Source organism: Gopherus flavomarginatus, chromosome 15 (assembly GCF_025201925.1).
Source record: "Gopherus flavomarginatus isolate rGopFla2 chromosome 15, rGopFla2.mat.asm, whole genome shotgun sequence".
Lineage (NCBI taxonomy): Eukaryota > Metazoa > Chordata > Testudines > Testudinidae > Gopherus > Gopherus flavomarginatus.
The window spans coordinates 4,225,127-4,244,884 of NC_066631.1; the positions used below are offsets into that span (position 1 = coordinate 4,225,127).

General features: G+C 47.8%; 2 protein-coding genes across 10 annotated transcripts in view; one reads left to right on the forward strand and one right to left on the reverse strand.

The window, feature by feature from the left end:
* Positions 1-5,204, forward strand: part of LOC127034668 (zinc finger protein 883-like) — an 18,910-nt gene extending 13,706 nt beyond the window's left edge. For 3 of the 4 annotated variants that reach the window (XR_007769453.1, XR_007769457.1, XR_007769454.1), the window contains one exon: positions 212-3,598. The gene's annotated coding sequence lies outside the window, so the exon portion shown is untranslated. The other variant, XR_007769456.1, reaches the window with a different exon arrangement.
* LOC127034696 (zinc finger protein 746-like) lies at positions 3,675-17,150 on the reverse strand. Of its 6 annotated transcripts, none has more exons than XM_050923861.1 (5): positions 16,524-17,150; positions 14,659-14,980; positions 13,480-13,606; positions 12,602-12,703; positions 3,675-4,285 (listed from the first exon to the last, which is right to left on the reverse strand). In XM_050923861.1, exons 2-5 carry the CDS (start codon positions 14,887-14,889, stop codon positions 3,675-3,677), a joined length of 1,071 nt encoding a protein of 356 aa, XP_050779818.1. In that variant the 5' UTR covers positions 14,890-14,980; positions 16,524-17,150. The 6 variants fall into 6 exon arrangements, with proteins under 6 accessions (XP_050779818.1, XP_050779817.1, XP_050779816.1 ...); XM_050923860.1 differs by having other exon boundaries at positions 14,659-14,983; XM_050923859.1 differs by having other exon boundaries at positions 16,066-17,150.
* Positions 17,151-19,758: the final 2,608 nt, after the last annotated feature.

A 19,758-nucleotide genomic window follows, 5' to 3' on the forward strand; every position in this document is an offset into this window, starting at 1 on the left:
CTGCACACGTGGCTTTTGCCAGCAGATTGGGAACAAATCCTACTTTATCTCCTGCTAACAGACACAGCTGTGCTGGCAAAAACACAGGCATAGACATTTATACTGCAAAAGACTCCATTTGCCGGTGTAGCTTATTTTCTTTGGGGAGCTGGTCTAATCTTTCATTTTTAACCCTTCAAAGGTAATTTTGTACTATTCATTCATGTTCTAGGTTGCCTTTACTGCTGGTTGTTACCATCTGGTAAGCTTTGCTGGGCTGAAGACAGGAACAACTAGCTTCTCTGTTCCGTTGGATTGGCTGGAATATATTGATGTAATTCTTCAGTGCCTAGTACATTAGCAACAACTTTGCCACATTTGGTTACTGGACAGTGAGCTTATACGCATCTGCTTTAATCTCTGACCTGACTTTGGTTCATAGACTCTAGTTCAGCCCTTAGCTCTTGTTCCAGGCCCAGTGCTCCAGGCTTCTCTCCCTACTACAAGGGGTATCGACCACATGGCCTCCTAGGGCCTTTCCTTCTCTGTTCTATCAATCCCTCAGTTCATTGTAATTACTTTAACCTCTAATCAGCAGTTCATACTTTATACCAGGGTCCCCAACACGGTGCCCACGGGCACCATGGCACCTTCGGGTGCATCTAAGGGCACTCATGTACTGGCCGGCGGATGAGCATCCACTGAAATGCTGCCAACAAGCAGCATCATCCAGAGGTGGCATTTCAGCAGCGATTCCTCTAGATGACGCTGTTTGTTGGCGGCATTTCGGCAGCAACACCTATTGATGTTGCCACTTGGCGGCGGTATTTTGGCGGATGCTTGTCTGCTGCCACAGTCCTTCATGGCTCGTCGTCTGGCACCCACCAGACAAAAAAGGTTGGGGACCACTGCTTTATACTGTTGCATTTAAAGCTTTGTTCAGTGCTGATAAGGATTGTCATTTATTTTGAGGCTATTTTGTACTGACTTTCTGCTATAAGTTTCTGTTTCTAGCAGTAGGTTGTGGAAGAAGGTTATAGTAGTTCACTAGAATCAGGAAGCAGAGTGTCTCATTAGAGCACATGAGGGTTTTGGTTTTTTGTAGGTATTGATGAAATAGCCTTTTTTCTTGTCATGGAGGCTTTGTTCATCTGTAATTGGTGGTGCTGGAACTGATTATTTGTCCCTGGAGATCTCAACTACTGTAACTATGCAGTCCCAGGGAATCTACAACACTGAGAAATCGGTCTGAGGAAAGCTTCCTTTGGTGTTCGTTCAGCACGAAAGTTGAAGAACCCATAAGATAGGCGCACCTGGGGTAAGCTGATCAAACAATGCAGGAGAAAGGTCCATGTGCAGTCAGCCAGGTCCTCCTCTCTAGGATCAGTCTGGAGTTCATCTCTTGTATGACCCTTGGATGTGGAGCCCAGCCTTCTCAGATGCATTTTCTCCACTTTCCGTCTCTCAAGAAGCCAGTCTTACAGCCCCTCCTTTCAACACCTGGGCAGCAGAAAGGGGAAGCTGAGGAGAAGTTAACCATTATTTACTTGGGAGCAGGTAAGGCCCCTGCACCTTGTCACACCCTGTAAGTAGGCTCAGTGCTGAGTTGAACCAGAAATCCCAAATCAGTGGGGGCTGGAGAACTTTTTCCTTAGTCTATAAGGGCCTGTTTTCATTGCAAAGTTAGCCCAGGTGCTTACTCAGATGTTGCCCCAACTCCCCACTCATCCACACCAAACCCTTTCAACTGAGTTTGGTGGCACTCTAAACGCAGGGTATCTGGCACTGCTGGGTTGTGGGCTAGAGCCAGGATGATGCTTTACACTCAATCTGGAGGTCATCTACTTTGCAGTGTGGACACAGGCTAACCCACTCAAGTGCTGATGTGTAAGGCTATGATTTTGGCATGGAAATTTTTAGTAGATTTCACAGCAGAGGTGCAGGAAAAACATCCAAAGTCCCAGAAAGATCACCAAACATGTAGTTTTTGCTGCATCAATGTACACAAGAGCTTTTAAGTAGTAAAAGTGTCTGATATTAACACACTGATCAGTGATGATAGATGTACAATTAAAATCAATAATTTACTCCTGGTGGAATTCTGCAACAAACAATTTAAAAATTCTACACACAATATTTAAAAATTCTGCATATTTTATTTGTCAAAATATCACACTGTAATCACAACAGTTTCAATTATTTTTGGTCATTTATTTCAAAATACCTGTCAGCAATATGTCTATAACAAACAGATTCAGGAACTGTATTTTGACAAATAGCTTCCTTACTAGGCATATTAATACAGCACTGAGTAATAATTCCTTTAAAGCCTGGCTTACAGCTGTTAGGAGAATGTGAAGTAAATAGGGTAAAAACTAAACAATAATAATCTTGCTTCTGGCTTTTTAATTTAAACAGGCTAAATAAGCAAGCAAGAGAATGTAAGTGAAAGCATGAGGCCACACCCACTCACACGAGCTGCTAGCCTTGCCTTTCAGTAACAAGAGAAGATAAGGGGACCTAATCAAGCAAGGAGTTGCTAAGGTAATGACACAGCTGGAGTGGAGGGGAAGGTGTAAGGAAGAGACATGAAGTCAGCAAGAAAGTGACTATGGCCAAAAGTAACCCATCTCCCTACACCTCTCAGGTAGAAAAGAGGTGGTCTTCCTGACCCAAGACCCCCTAGAATGGAACATAACCATATATTGGAAGGGGTGGCATCAGGGAAGGGGCACAACATTTAGCCTCTGCCCCAGTCTCTCCTCCCCCACTAGCCCTTATGAGCCCCTGCCTGACCCTCCCCACCTCCACACCATATGCTGTGTTTCCCCATAGCCCCTGTTTCCTGACCTGGTCTGGCAGGTGCTATGAAGAAAGCAAGCTTTTTCTCTTCCCTAGCTGGCCAGAAGCTGCTGCTTTGTTCTGTGGCCTTAGCACCCTCTGGTGGTCAAAAGGCAGAACTGCACCAACATTTCAGCAGAAGCTTTTTTCTGGGCTAAAAACGTGCATGGCTCATTAATTATGTGCATGCACTGTAGCAAAGAATTCCCCCAGGAGTATATAATATAAAGACTACTGCCAAGTTTAACTGTTACTTTAGAGTACATCATGGTGGTTTTACTTAGTTTTCCACAACTGTGAAATAGAATGTTGTACACTATGAGATTGGCATCCTTGATTCCACATTTGCCATCTTGCAAGATAAGAAGAGAACAAAAGTAAAGGGCTCTATACCTTTCACCACCATGTACGTTTCGACTGGTTTCCAGGCGCCATTCCAGCTCTCATTTTTGAACGTGTAAGGTTTGGGCATCATGGCCATTTATTTATTCTTTTTCATTGGGCACATTATGGCTGCTTGGGTTTTTTTCACATTTAGAGCCATTTAAAAAAATTAGGGTTAGAAATAACATTTTTCAGAAGAAAGTAGGCTTTTTAAACATTTAGGGCCTTTTAAATAAAGTTTAATAAACAGAGAAATAAAATGTTAAGACATAAATATGTTAACAGACCTTTTTTAAATGGAAAAAATACATTTTATGCATTTTTTTAAATAAAGACATTAAATATTAGTAACAGAACACATGCTTTTAGAGAAAAATAAAGAAGGGAGTGGTTGTTTCTCTGTTCCACAGCTTTGAGTGTGAGAACGCAGAAGAGGTTTCTAAGAGAATATGCTGCTCCGAGATTCTCCCCTATGGACCTGTGCCATCCACAGGAGCTGGCAGGAATGCTGAGGACAAAGCCAGCAGAGAGTCAGCTATGCTAGCCAGGTGGATTCTTGCTGTCCGCATCTCCTGGATGATGATGCCTAATTCTTTCTCCAGCCTGTTCGCAGAGGCAGGTTTCTGCTCAGTTACAGGATGCTCAGTTCTCTGTGCTCTGAACATAGGTGTGTTATTCTCAGATCCTCGATTTGTGTGAGAAGCAGATTCAAATGTCTGGACTTGCCCAGGTACATAGATCTGCTCAGAATGTGGATGTAGGCCAGGCAAGGCTGGAGGTGAGCAAAACACCCTGTCCAGTGCTTTCTCCTCACTCTCCACTTGGCCATGGACTGCCCCACTGAGTGCACATGGAGACGTACTGCTGGGCCTCTCTACGCATTCGGCAATGCCCATGCTGTTCTCTCCCTGGTCTGTATGCCCTAGGTGTGCCTCCCAAATCCACAGGCTGGTCGAATGCACAGGGGATGGAGAGAGGTCCACTTTGTGGGAGGAGGGATCAGACAATGGAGGTGCAGGAGAAAGCCCGGGTGGTGAGGATGTGAAGGCTGTATTCAGAGCTGTGTCAGCAGATGATGCATCTGTGTAGGCACAAAACTGTGTTAAACTTAGCAGTTTAAATAGTAACTCCAAGTGCACATCTGAAAATCTAGCTGCTGAGGCCAGAATTTCAAAAGAAATTAGGTTCCATTCCAGCACCTCAAGAGGGTCAGAGATTCCAAAGTACTAAGCACCCAGCAGTAGATCAAGCCACAGTCTGAAACATCAGTGTGTCTGGGGAAAGAGCAGGAGGAGCTCAGAAACTCTGCCCCTTAGGGCGATTAATTCAGAATAAGTCTTGATCTTCTTGGGGAAGTGGAAATTGCTGTATTCTGAGACCTTCACTTGGGACAGATGGGTGAGTTGTAAAAGGTACCCCAGGAGCCATTTCTACTTTCTAGCTCAGTCATTTGCAAACTGTGGTCTGTAGAATGTTGTAATTTGAGAACCGAAGAGGGAGAGCTGGGGGATTGGGAGGTTAAATGGGTCCCTGAAAGAGACTCTTACAAAGTGGTCCATGCAGGATAGGAAAGTAGTGATTCACCCTTGTGAATCAAGCCACCTTCAGGGAAGTTCTCTCTCTTTGGGGCAAAGTATTTGTGAGCCCTCCAGAGAAGAGAGATGAAGATACCCATTCAATTGCAACATCCAAATGCTCACAAAATAGCTGGACAAAAAGCAGAGGGTCAGGGGGAGTGGAAAGAGATGATTGATGTCTGCCAAGAGAATGGGACATCTGCTAGATACCAACCTCCTGCATGGAGCTGTAGGTGCACGCTGGGGCGGGGTGGGGAGTCATTCTGGATACATTATACTATTGATTGATTGATTTGTATGAAGGAGCCTCAGTCATGAGCTATGGGGCAAGGAGCTGTACAAACACATAACAAAGATGGTCCCTTCCTATGATGGGGTGAAACCCCATCATGAGCTAGAATGGGTTAAAAGCAGTCAGTTGCAGTTACTGCACCTGTGTCATAATTAAATGGTTGCTTCTCAGCCAGAGGGGGTGGGACTAAGAGGTGTCAGGTGATAACTTAATGCACACCGGGGCACACCTGAGAGCGTTCAGTCAGGGTGGGGACAGAGGTGAGAGGGACCCAAAATGGACTCCTGTGAAGGGGCCTGAACCAGAGACTGCTGGAGAACAGACCTTTCAGGAAGGCTCAGTACGGGAGCTGGGCAAAGACTCCGGATTGACCCCAGAAAGGGGACTGAAGACAGAGCCCAGAGGACGGGCTGATTTGCTGGGGCACCTGGGTTGTTAGATGGACTGTCTGTCCCAGGAAGGGCTCTGAATTAGATGTTCCTTTCCGGGAGGGCTGACTGCACAAAGGCAGCTGGCCTACAGAAGGTTCTAGCGGTGAAGACCCCTGTAATGAGGCCCTGCTACTAGGGGGCTGTCATAAACAGATAGCTAAGGGTTAATGTCTCTTTCACCTGAAAAAAAAAAAAAGTAACCTGAGGCACCTGACCAGAGGACCAATCAGGAAACAGGATTTTTTCAACTCTGGGTGGAGGGAAGTTTGTGTGTGAGTCCTTTGGTTTTTTTTTTTTTTTTTTTTCTGCCTGTATGCTCTCTCGGCTATGAGGGGATTTCTGTTTCTTGCTTTCTAATCTTCTGTTTCCCAGTTGTAAGTACAAAGGATCAGCTAGTGATCTATATGTTTTTTTTGTATTTACATGTCTATAGTTGCTGGAGTGCTTTGAATTGTATTCTTTTTGAATAAGGCTGTTTATTCAATATTCTTTTAAGCAATTGACCCTGTATTTGTCACCTTAATACAGAGAGACCATTTTTATGTATTTTTCTTTCTTTTTATATAAAGCTTTCTTTTAAGACCTGTTGGAGTTTTTCTTTAGTGGGGAACTCTAGGGAATTGAGTCTGCAGCTCACCAGGGAATTGGTGGGAGGAAGAAGTCAGGGGGAAATCTGTGTGTTAGATTTACTAGCCTGACTTTGCATTCCCTCTGGGTGAAGAGGGAAGTGCTTGTGTTTCCCGGCTGGAAACGGGGGAGGGTGGAATCCCTCCACTTAGATTCACGGAGGTTGCTTCTGTGTATCTCTCCAGGAACACCTGGAGGGGGGAAGGGAAAAGGTTTATTTCCCTTTGTTGTGAGACTCAAAGGATTTGGTTCTTGGGGTCCCCAGGGAAGGTTTTTGTGGGGACCAGAGTGCCCCAAAACACTCTAATTTTTTGGGTGGTGGCAGCTTTACCAGGTCCAAACTGGTAACTAAGCTTGGAGGTTTTCATGCTAACCCCCATATTTTGGACGCTAAGGTCCAAATCTGGGACTAGGTTATGATATGGTGTGCAGCGTAGTGGGAAAGATAGAAGCCAGTAGGAATATTATATTTTTCTTTTCTCTGCTAGGGGCTTTTAAGCAGAAACAGTTTGGGTTTAAAAGGAACCAGAGAGAATTTTTTTTCTGCTCTCTCTGGCAGTTGTGGCTTGCATATTAAGCAAGAAACCATTAAGGAGCTGTTACGGGTCTTTTGTCACACAATAGCACTCCCATTAGGAGTCAAATACCAGCACTATATACGTGCAAATAAAGTGGTTTTTCTGGTTTACTTTACATTGAAAACATTAGCTAGAGAAAGAAAGGGAAAAAAGGCACTGTTGCTAGGCAGACCCCAGGAGGCAACAGAGCCTGCAGTTCAGAAGATAAACACCGGAGGTCACCCCAACACAAGAAAACAGGAACCATGCCTACCAAGACAAATATGGAGACCGAAGAACAAATCAAAGAAGCTGAACACAGGCGAGAACTGGAAAAAAGACTACAAGAGATGGAGCTGAGAGAAAGAGAGGCAGCCTACAAAAGAGAGCAAGCAGCCAAAGATGCAGACCACCAAAAATAGCTGGAACTCCAGAGGGAAGCCCACCGACAGGCCATGGAATTAGAAAAGGCTAAGCAAAACACAGCCAACCCTAACAACCCTGCGCCAATGATTGTTCCACAGCACAGGAAATTTCCCACCTACAAGGCAGGTGATGACACCAAGGCCTTCGTGGAAAAATTTGAAAGAGCCTGTCTTGGGTACCACATCCCTGAAGACCAGTACATGGTAGAATTGAGGCCACAGCTCAGTGAACCTTTAGCAGAGGTGGCAGCTGAAATGCCTAAGGAGAACATGAACGACTATAAACTTTTTCAAACCAAGGCCAGATACAGAATGGGGATCACCCCGGATCATGCCCGTCGGCGTTTCAGAACCCAAAAGTGGAAACCAGATGTGTCATTTCACAAACACGCCTACTACGTTGGGAAAAATTATGAGGCCTGGATATCAGGACACAATGTTAAAACCTTGGAAGAACTGCACCTCCTCATACAAATGGAGCAGTTCTTGGATGGTGTTCCTGAGGACATCACACGGTACATACAAGATGGAAAACCCAAAAATCTCGCTGAGGCGGGGGAGATTGGAGCCAGATGGATGGAAGTGGCAGAAAGCAAGAAAGCTAGAGTCAGGGGGAACGAATACCCCAGGGGGCACACTGACCATAAACCCTACAACCGAGGATAGCCAAAGACCCCACATACAACCCAAGTCAAGCCACAGACGCCCTATTCTTCCACCTCACCAGTCTCCAGTAACTCACCTCGACCCAGTGACCCATCAGATGGAAGATGCTTTAAGTGTAATGAACTGGGACATATCAAGGCCAACTGTCCAAAGAACGCCATCCGAGTGCAGTTCATTACACCACCATCACCCAAAAGATCCCCAGGCCCGGATGCCTCTCAAATACCCTTGGAGCGGAGGGAAAATTTGAGAGTGGGCGGAAAGAAGGTTACTGTGTGGAGAGACACGGGGGCACAGCTATCCACCAATCCTTCGTAGACCCCAAATTCATCAACCCAAAGGCCCAAGTGACAATTTACCCCTTCATGTCACAAGCTGAAGTCTTGCCTACAGCTGAACTGCCTGTCCAGTACAAAGGCTGGTCAGGAATGTGGACTTTTGCAGTCTGACAATTATCCTATCCCCATGCTACTGGGGGAAGACTTGGCCAACCAGGTGAAGCGAGCCAAGAGAGTGGGAATGGTTACACGTAGCAAACCAGGCAAGCTTCCAGACCCATTCCTGTTCCTGAGCCGTCCACAGACGCCCCGTCTGTGTTACCAGAGACCCAGACAGAGGTAGTGGACCCGGATTCCATGCCTACCACTGAAACAGCCACAGCACCTCCAGTCCCAGGCCCGGAACTGGAACATCAACCAGCACCAGCAATTGCAACCACATCTTCAAACTCAACGCCAGAGGGCACCAGCGAGCCAGAACTGGCAGAAGCAACATACAGCCATACCCAAAAGGCTCAGCCCGAGCCTGAAATACCCTCAGGTGCACCAGCGGAGAGCGGTTCACCAGCAACGGAAACAACCCCATCACCTACATCACTTCCAGAGGGACCAAGCCCAAGTCCACAGTCTGAGGAAGAACTGGTGACCCCAGCCTCAAGGGAACAGTTCCAGACTGAGCAGGAAGCAGATGACAGCCTTCAGAAAGCTTGAGCGGCGGCACGGAGCACCCCACCGCCTCTCAGCTCTTCTAATCGATCCCGGTTTGTTATAGACCAAGGACTTTTATACAAGGAGATTCTTTCTGGTGGACACCGGGAAGAATGGCAGCCGCAAAAACAGTTGGTGGTTCCAACTAAGTACCGGGGGAAGCTCTTAAGCTTAGCCCATGATCATCCCAGTGGCCATGCTGGGGTGAACAGAACCAAGGACCGGTTGGGGAAGTCCTTCCACTGGGAGGGGATGGGCAAGGACGTTGCCAAGTATGTCCGGTCTTGTGAGGTATGCCAAAGAGTGGGAAAGCCTCAAGACCAGGTCAAGGCCCCTCTCCAGCCACTCCCCATAATTGAGGTCCCATTTCAGCGAGTAGCTGTGGATATTCTGGGTCCTTTCCTAAAAAAGACACCCAGAGGAAAGCAGTACGTACTGACTTTCGTGGACTTTGCTACCCGATGGCCGGAAGCAGTAGCTCTAGGCAACACCAAGGCTAACACTGTGTGCCTGGCCCTAACAGACATCTTTGCCAGCGTAGGTTGGCCCTCCAACATCCTTACAGATTCAGGATCTAATTTCCTGGCAGGGACCATGGAAAAACTGTGGGAAACTCATGGGGTGAACCACTTGGTTGCCACCCCGTACCACCATCAAACCAATGGCCTGGTGGAAAGGTTTAATGGAACTTTGGGGGCCATGATACGTAAAGTCGTCAACGAATACTCCAATAATTGGGACCTAGTGTTGCAGCAGTTGCTGTTTGCCTACAGGGCTGTACCACATCCCAGTTTAGGGTTTTCACCGTTTGAACTTGTGTATGGTCACGAAGTTAAGGGACCATTACAGTTGGTGTAGCAGCAATGGGAGGAGTTTACGCCTTGCCCAGTAACTAACATTCTGGACTTTGTAAGCAGCCTAGAAAACACCCTCCGACACTTTTTAGCCCTTGCTAAAGAGAACCTAAAGGATGCTCCGGAAGAGCAAAAGGCCTGGTATGACAGACATGCCAGAGAACGTTCCTTCAAGGTAGGAGACCAGGTTATGGTCTTGAAGGCGCAACAGACCCATAAGATGGAAGCATCATGGGAAGGGCCATTCACGGTCCAAGAGCGCCTGGGAACTGTGAACTACCTCATAGCATTTCCCAATTCCTCACTAAAGCCCAGAGTGTACCATGTTAATTCTCTCAAGCCTTTCTATTCCAGAGACTTACAGGTTTGTCAGTTTACAGTCCAGGGAGATGATGCTGAGTGGCCTGACGGTGTCTACTATGAAGGGAAAAAAGACGGTGGCGTGGAAGAGGTGAACCTCTCAACCACCTTGGAACGTCTGCAGCGGCGACAAACCAAGGAGCTGTTCACTAGCTTCGCCCCATTGTTCTCAGCCACCCCAGGACGGACTGAACGGGCATACCACTCCATTGACACAGGTAATGCTCACCCCATTAGAACCCCACCCTACCGGGTGTCTCCTCATGCCCAAGCTGCTATAGAATGGGAGATCCAGAACATGCTACAGATGGGTATAATCTGCTCATCTACCAGTGCATGGGCATCTCCAGTGGTTCTGGTACCCAAACCAGATGGGGAAATACGCTTTTGTGTGGACTACTGTAAGCTAAATGTGGTAACTCGTCCGGACAACTATCCAATGCCACGCACCGATGAGCTATTGGAGAAGTTGGGACGTGCCCAGTTCATCTCTACAATAGACTTAACCAAGGGGTACTGGCAAGTACCGCTAGATGAACCTGCCAAGGAGAGGTCAGCATTTGTCACCCATGCGGGGGTGTATGAATTTAATGTCCTTCCTTTCGGCCTTCAAAATGCACCCGCCACCTTCCAGAGGCTAGTAGATGGTCTTCTAGCAGGACTGGGAGAATATGCAGTTGCCTACCTCGATGATGTGGCCATTTTTTCGGACTCCTGGCCCGAACACCTACTACACCTGGAAAAGGTCTTTGAGCGCATCAGGCAGGCCGGACTAACTGTTAAGGCCAAAAAGTGTCAAATAGGCCAAAACAGAGTGACTTACCTGGGGCACCAGGTGGGTCGAGGAACCATAAAACCCCTACAGGCCAAGGTGGATGCTATCCAAAAGTGGCCTGTCCCAAGGTTAAAGAAACAGGTCCAATCCTTCTTAGGCTTGGCCGGATACTACACGCGATTTGTACCACACTACAGCCAAATCGCTGCCCCACTGACCGACCTGACCAAAAAGACCCAGCCAAATGCAGTTAACTGGATGGATGAGTGTCAAAAGGCCTTTACCCAACTTAAGGCAACGCTCATGTCTGACCCTGTGCTCAGGGCCCCGGATTTTGACAAGCCATTCCTAGTAACCATTGATGCATCTGAGCGTGGTATAGGAGCAGTACTCATGCAGGAAGCAACGGATCACAACTTCCATCCTGTCGTGTTTCTCAGCAAGAAACTGTCTGAGAGGGAAAGTCACTGGTCAGTCAGTGAAAAGGAATGCTACGCCATTGTGTACGCCCTGGAAAAGCTACGCCCATATGTTTGGGGACGGCGGTTCCAGCTACAAACTGACCATGCTGCACTAAAGTGGCTTCATACTGCGAAAGGGAACAACAAGAAACATCTTCGTTGGAGTTTAGCTCTCCAAGATTTTGATTTTGAAATTCAGCACATCTCAGGAGCTTCTAACAAAGTAGCTGATGCACTCTCCCTTGAGAGTTTCCCAGAATCTAGTAGTTAAAAAGTGTTCTTTAAATGTACAAGTCTGTTAGTTATATACTTAGTGGTATATGTAACGGTGCATGTGTTGTATTAATCTGTTTATTTTAAAGTTCTAGAAGGAAATCGCCGCCAGTGAGCTTCCCCACTGTCTGCAATTTGGGGGGCGTGTCATAAACAGATAGCTAAGGGTTAATGTCTCTTTCACCTGAAAAAAAAAAAGTAACCTGAAGCACCTGACCAGAGGACCAATCAGGAAACAGGATTTTTTCAACTCTGGGTGGAGGGAAGTTTGTGTGAGAGTCCTTTGTTTTTTGTTTTGTTTTGTTTGTTTTTCTGCCTGTATGCTCTCTCGGCTATGAGGGGATTTCTATTTCTTGCTTACTAATCTTCTGTTTCCCAGTGGTAAGTACAAAGGATCAGCTAGTGATTTATATTTTTTTTTGTATTTACACGTCTATAGTTGCTGGAGTGCTTTGAATTGTATTCTTTTTGAATAAAGCTGTTTATTCAATATTCTTTTAAGCAATTGACCCTGTATTTGTCACCTTAATACAGAGAGACCATTTTTATGTATTTTTCTTTCTTTTTATATAAAGCTTTCTTTTAAGACCTGTTGGAGTTTTTCTTTAGTGGGGAACTCTAGGGAATTGAGTCTGCAGCTCACCAGGGAATTGGTGGGAGGAAGAAGTCGGGGAAATCTATGTGTGTTAGATTTACTAGCCTGACTTTGCATTCCCTCTGGGTGAAGAGGGAAGTGCTTGTGTTTCCTGGCTGGAAACGGGGGAGGGTGGAATCCCTCCGCTTAGATTCACGGAGGTTGCTTCTGTGTATCTCTCCAGGAACACCTGGAGGGGGGAAGGGAAAAGGTTTATTTCCCTTTGTTGTGAGACTCAAGGGATTTAGGTCTTGGGGTCCCAAGGGAAGGTTTTTGTGGGGACCAGAGTGCCCCAAAACATTCTAAGTTTTTGGGTGGTGGCAGCTTTACCAGGTCCAAGCTGGTAACTAAGCTTGGAGGTTTTCATGCTAATCCCCATATTTTGGACGCTAAGGTCCAAATCTGGGACTAGGTTATGATAGGGGTGCTATGCTGGTGAATATGACCACTCCCACTGCCCCGGAGAGCTGCTGACTCACTTGCGGAGGTGCATCTGTCCCTGGAGTCCTGGTGAGCACTGACACACGGCTCTTCCCCTCGCTCCAGCTGGGATATAATATCCGGTTTGGCAGCAGCGCAGCCTGCGGGGGGAGAACGGTGATTACACGCTGGCTGTGATATCCAGGGAACACGTCCTGGAGTACTGATGTGCTAGATCTCCGTGTTCCCAACATGGGACGGAGCTTCCTGTCAGCACTGCCCTGCCAGTGCTCCATGAGGAGCATTGTGGGAAAATCTGATGCCCTGGCCTGTGTTACTATTGTTTTCAGTTCCGTAAGACATCTCTGTCTGGATGTGTTAGGGGGTCCAGACTTTATCCCCAGGATCTTGAGAAGGAAAGTTTTTTCAAATAACTAAGTGAAGGTAGGGATCAGAGCACATTCTATGTAAAAACTGAGGGAGCTAAAGACAAGTGTTACAGTATTATCATCTCCTGTGTACTTGCTCAGTTCCACAGCTAATCTCCTGGCTACTATGCTGAGGAAAGGCAGAAGGTGGCTATAATTCTACTAGAATCTCTCTTAATGGAGTAGGTTTTGCATCAGTGCCGCTCCTCTACAGTAGTCTGCAGCAGCTGAGGATCAGTGCGGGTCATTCCTCTGCAACCACTCTACAGGGGGTGAGAACAAACCAATGTGGTGTTTACCTTCAGTGGTTTTGCTTGAGTGCACAATATAGGGTTTGGCCCACAGAACTCATAGCTAGAATGATTAAAACCACCACAGCATTTTGTAATTCTTCTAAGCATTTTAAAGAGGGATGTACCTAAGCGCATGAGAGCAGATCTGAGCCGAAGCTAACTCGGGCCCTTCAAAGTTCATGCAGCTTCTAGAAATAGGTGAATGATCATTGTTACCCAGCGAGATCACAGCCTCGTAGTTGTCCCTCATCACGTCCTTGTATAGCTCCTTCTGCCACGCCGCTAGCTCCTCCCACTCCTCTGCAGAGAAATAGACAGCGACGTCATCAAATGTGACTGGAGTCTGAAACAGCGAATAAACCGTGATCAGCAACGTCTGCTTCAGTCACACCCTGACAGCAGCAGCCCTGAGTCCAGCAGGGCAGGGAGAACGTTTCCTGAACAAGTAACTTGCATGAGTAATACACACAGCACAGGCGGTCCATCTGGAGTGTGATTCCCGCCCTGTCAGCTCACACCGGCCACTCCAGGGCTCTGATGGAAGGAAATCGGTTTCCAAGTGGATGCTGAGTTGTAGCCCAGCCATTGTCACAGTGGAGACCCCATCAAGGCGGCACCAGTCCCTTCCCCCCACCCCACCTATTTGCAGTGATATCTAACTGGGATTTGTGTTGTCCAGTGAAACACACAGCTAGAGAGGACACGAAGGCAAACCCTATACTGAGCACGCCTGCATGTCAGAGCCTGGAATGCACTGCCCCCTCAACTGTATCCTTCTTTGACTTGAGATGGATAAGGCATCCATTCAAAATTGTCCCCTGAGGGAGCTCGTTTCTCCCTGGCTTCCAAGCCAGCTCCTCCCCTGCCCTGTGTGTTCCCCACTCCTGGGACTAGTTCTTCCCTTTTTGTTTCCTGACAGAATGTTGTTAGGAGCTTTCTCTGGAGCATGGGGCTTTCCCTGAGCCAGGTGAAGCTCTGGGGGAGGACCCATGAAACCACATGTCCTGAACCCCCCCCCCCCCCCGAGATCCCTCAACTCTGGGTGAACTGGAACTGGACTGGTTTGCACAGCTCCACTGCGAGGTGCAGCACTGGTTCTAAAATCACATGGGCAGAGGAAACAGGGAACAGTCGTAGAATAGAATCATAGAATCTCGGGGTTGGAAGGGACCTCAGGAGGTATCTAGTCCATCCCCCTACTCAAAGCAGGACCAATACCAAGACAGACTTTTGCCCCAGATCCCTAAATGGTCCCCTCAAGGATTGAGCTCACAATTCTGGTTTAGCAGGCCAATGCTCAAACCACTGAGCTACCCCACCCCCCATAAATGCAGCTCCTTCTCCAGAGTCCTTACAGTTCACAGGAAAAAGTCGAGTTCAGGGACAAAGTCCTACCTGAGCAGAGTCCCCACCAGCTATTCCCCATCCCACAGGATGCAGATGTTTCCTCCCAGATTCAGCAGCTGGTGGGGAGTCCAGGCCTCCTGCTGGGACTGCCACAGGCTTCATGCTGCTCTGGCCCTTCCTTCCCAGAGCAGCTGCTGCTCTAGTGGAGGCAGATACAAAGGAGATGGGGCGTGAGTAGCACAGGCATATCCCATGAGAGGCCAGAGGGAGGCTTAGCATCAGGAGGAAGATTTGCACATTCAGACTGAAGAGCTAAATTCCATGCAGGGTTGTACATCAGTATCGGGCCAATCTGGATTTGGTAGTTAAACTGCTGGGGAAAATAACAGAGAGAATGGCTGGGGCGGGCAGGGTAACAATTCTGTGTCCAGATCTCAATAGTATGGCCAGAGAGGCCTCTGCTCAACTCCCGGAGCATCAAGAAATTAAACACAATTCCCCAGCCTAGATGGGACGGCTTTGCTTTCTTCCCTTCCCATCTTTCTCGCTCCTTTTTCTGTTCCTAAGCTGGTCTGTTTCCCCCTTGTGAGTCCATCTCCTCCCACTGCTGGCCTTTCTCTCAGCCTCTGCAAGGCAGCATCTCTTCTCATCCTTTGTCTCGCCCGTATCCGTCTCCCTGCTTTCTGGTTCATCCTGCCGCTTCTCTTCCCCACAGTCATCCCTTCCCCTTAGCTCTCCCGCTGGGCTCTGGTCCCTCAAGCTCTTCCACCCTCCCTTGCCTTGCGCCTTTCCTCACCCGCCTTTCTCAAGCCTCCTTTCTCTGGAGCGGTTAAAACAGACGGAAACAACCCACTGCCCCGGCTGGAGGGGGAGAAATCTCTGTGCTGACTGCACCAGCTGAGGGGAGCAGGGCACAGTCCATATATTTGGGGCTTTGTCTTAGGTGCCTATTACCCCCCGCCCCCTGTCCTGATTGTTCATACTTGCTACCTGGCCACCCTAACTGCACAGGCCAAGGAGAGCGCCTGATGCTCACTGCGGTCTACGTGCACTATGCTGCCCGAGAGCACAGAGACCACTCCTCCCCTAAGCTTCCCCCCTTGTGGACAAAATCTACACTTGCAACTTCACAAATAAGCCAGCTGCAGCAGGACAGCAGCTAGCAGGGGGATCGGCTGAGTCGGGCCCTCCCCCCGAGAAAGTCAGGCCTTGCAGACGGAGCCATTGCTGGCATAGACGGAGGAGCCTGGGGGCGTAGGATGTTCTTCTAAAACTCTGCTCTAGGAATTACTTTGGGGCAGTTCTCTGGCTATACAGGGGTCAGACTTAGATGATCACAATGGTCCCTTCTGGCCTTGGACTCTATCAACCTATACACTATGGTTAGTATCTTTAGGGGTTGCTTATAACTACAACATGTGACGGCTGCTGTGCTGATTGAACTCTTTAGCCCACCTGCAATTAGAACCCCGCTCACTCTCTCTGCAGGGCCCAGCCTCATCAGGAACAAAGCAGCTACAGGGACTCTTCCTCAACTCCATTTGTCTCGCTTTCCATCCATTTCACTGGCACTCCTCCCCAGAGATCAGAGGGGGAAGAGCAGGGGCAGGAGCCAACCTCCCCGTGGGGATCGTGGACAGGAAAACGAGCTAAATATGAAAAGCTTCTCTGGGGGGAAATAAAATGGAGGAGCCCTGCTCTGCGTAGCTGCACAATGCTGCATGCTAACGCTCTGCCCCTGGAGCAGGGCCTCTCAGTGCAACCAGATATTTCCTCCGTTTGCACAGCCCAGATGTAGAGGCCCCTACACCTCCCAGAACCAAATCTGTACAACTGCCAGGCAAGCTGTTTGCAGCCCCCCCACCGACCCGAGGCTAAGGCTGAAAGAGGAGAAAAACCCGCAGCCTCCTTACCTGCAGCCTGTCTCTGTTTCACTGATGGCAGTCCCCAGCGCAAACGCCATGGAAAGCAGTCTATAACCCTTTCATGCCCAAATAACTCTTTCATGCCCAATTCAAAGCTTGCCCCAATACAGGCGTGCATGTGTGTTTCAGGATTTCTGTCACACGCCAGACACTGCCCCTTCACCACAAAAGCAGCCGGTGGTGAGCAGACATTTTAAAATGGCCACAGTGGAGGGGTGGGGGGCAGCTTTGGAAAGGGGAAGAAAATTTCCAAGAAATCCCATAGTTCCTTGGAGCTAATTTCTGTGCATTATTGCTGGGGCTTGGGAGTTGTAACTTTCCTCCATCGTTACATTTTAAAGAATGTTTAAAACTTTTCATTTTATAGTCCATCAGCCGGGTTGCCCCGGAAAGGGACATTGTGTGCAGGGGCTGGATGAGGTGACCTCTCAAGGGCCCCCAGTCCTGAGATTCTCTGATTCTACAAAATCTGCCATCAGTGTTTCCAGGTTCATCCCAAGAGTGGCCACCTATAGTTAGGGTCCAACCAAATTTGTGGTCCATTTTGGTCAATTTCATGGTCATAGGAATTTAAAATAGTAAATTTCATGATTGCAGCTATTTAAATCTGAAATTTCACAGTGTTGTAATTTTAGGGGGCCTGGCCCATAAAGGAGTTGTGAGGGGGGGTCACAAGGTTATTGTAGGGGGGGTTGTGGTACCTCTACCCTTACTTCTGCGCTGCTGCTGGCGGCGGTGCTACCTTCAAAACTGGGCAGCAGGAGAGTGGTGGCTGCTGGCTGGGAGCCCAGCTCTGAAGGCAGCGCAGCCACCAGCAGCAGCGCAGAAGTAAGGATGGCCTGGTATGGTATTGCTACCCTTATTTCTGCACTGCTGTTGGCAGGGCGCTGCCTGCAGAGGTGGGCACCTGGCCAACAGCCACCACTCTCCAGATGCCCAGATCCAAAGGCAGTGCAGAAGTAGGAATGGCAATACCACTCCCTCCCAAAAAAAAATAACCTTGTCTCCCCCTGCAACTCCCTTTTGGGTCAGAATCCCCAATTTGAGAAACACTGGTTTCCCCTGTGAAATCTGTATAGTATAGGGTAAAAGCACACAAAAAACAGATTTCATGGGGGAAGACAAGATTTCATGGTCCAATTTTCATAGCCGTGAATTTGGTAGAGCCCTACCTATAGTCTCCGCCCTACGCTTAATTCTCCACAATTGAGGTCAGTGTATCTCAGCAGCAACTGGCACTGAAGTCAGTTGTGTTACACTGACATAAAACTGGGGTGACCAGATGGCCCGATATTAGGGGCAATTATACCCACCCCCCGAAAAAAAAGTGTCCTGATTTTTCACACTTGCTGGCTGGTCACCAGCGCAAATCAGAGTGGACTCAGGCCCTTTCTCTGGGGGTTACACTAGATGACCCTGGCGGTCCCATCTAAACTCTGATAGCCCCTCTGAGGGAATTGCTCTGACAGCGAAGAGTTAACAGGTTATAATCAGATTGCACCATTTCACAAACCTTTCTAGTGGTGGCGGCTACAGATCAGACGTGTGGGCGGGGGGCATTTTACACTGACTTACCAGTGTTATTTTATATTTATTCCACCTTAACTATACAACCCACAATCAGGGCTTCTCTAACGTATTTATTCACACTGTGCCTTGTGCTGGTATAGTGTCCCGGATAGACACGACCTAAACTTGAAAATGTTTAGCTACCTGGTGTGCAGTGTCCTCTGGCTCTCATGCTGCTCAGTATTGTCTCACTGGTTCCTTGTGCCCCACATCTGTTGTGTTGTATATCCTGGAAGCTGTGTGGGGCAGGGACTGTGGGTTTGTAGTGCCTGGCATAGTGAGGTCCTGGTCCATGACGGGGGCTCTGGGCACTACCGCAATACAAATAAACAATAACATTTTGATTGATCATTCAGGGTCACCCAGAGGATGCAGGGGGCCTGGGGCAAAGCAAGTTCAGGGGCCCCTTCCATAAAAAAAATTGCAATACCATATTCTGGTGGGGGCCCCTGCAGGGCCCGGCGCAAATTTCCCCACTTACCCCCCTCCCCCGCCCCACGGGTGGCCCTGGGAAAAATGAACCTTCCGCATCTCAGCACAAACCCAGTTTTGAGAAAACTTCTTTACAAGGTATCACTGGTTCTCAGCATCAGCTAGTGCTAAAAGGCACTAAAGCTCATTAAAAGGGTTGGACAAATATTTTCCGTCAAAACTTTTTTTGGATCGAAAACTAGGGGTTTTTAAAAAGCAGAAAAAAATCATGGACAAAGTCTTCTTTCCTTCAAAATCTGTTGTACTTTTTTTTAATTGAAAAGCTGAAATTAGTCTGCCAAAATTTGAATATGGTTTGGGGTTTCAGCTGTGTGTGGCCAAATATTTGCTGCTTGCTGTGTTTGATTGTTTAAAGAAACAATAACATTCTGCTTAAAAAAAATCCAAAACTTTTGAACCACCTCAGCTTGTGACCAAACGCCTGAGCCCATCCAGTCAGAGATTTTTCCAGGTTTCCAATACTCTGCTGGCTTCCTTGACTCATATCTGTCTCCATAACTTTGGGTTCATTTAGGTTAGAACATAAGAACAGCCATACTGGATCAAACCAAAGGTCCTTCCAGCGCAGTATCCTGTCTACCTACAAAGACCAATGTCAAGTGCCCCAGAGGGAGTGAACCTAACAGGTAATAATTAAGTGATTTCTCTCCTGACATCCATCTCCACCCTCTGACAAACGAGGCTAGGGACACCATTCCTTACCCATCTCGGCTAACAGCCATTAGTGGACTTAACCTCCATGCATTTATCTGTTTCCTAGAGACTGGCTCCATGGGGTCCCTCACAAACTGGAGACGGTTCCTGTGGGTTTGTCTTTAGTATAGCTTATGTACATACTCCACGAACTGAGCATTTGAGCTTGTTCCAGAATCTGGGTTGAGCCTATGTTGTGAAAACTGAAATGCTCAAAATAGCACATGCATGTGAATGGACACAGGGTGCTAAAATTAAATTAACCCAGGGGTTCTCAAACTGGGAGCCGGGACCCCTCCGGGAGTCACAAGGTTATTACTGGGGGTCGTGAGCTGTTAGCCTCCACCTCAAACCCCACTTTGCCTCCAGCATTTATAGTAGTGTTAAATATATAAAAAAGTGTTTTCAATTTATAAGGGGGGGGAGGGGTCACACTCAGAGGTTTGCTATGTGAAAGGCGTCACCAGGA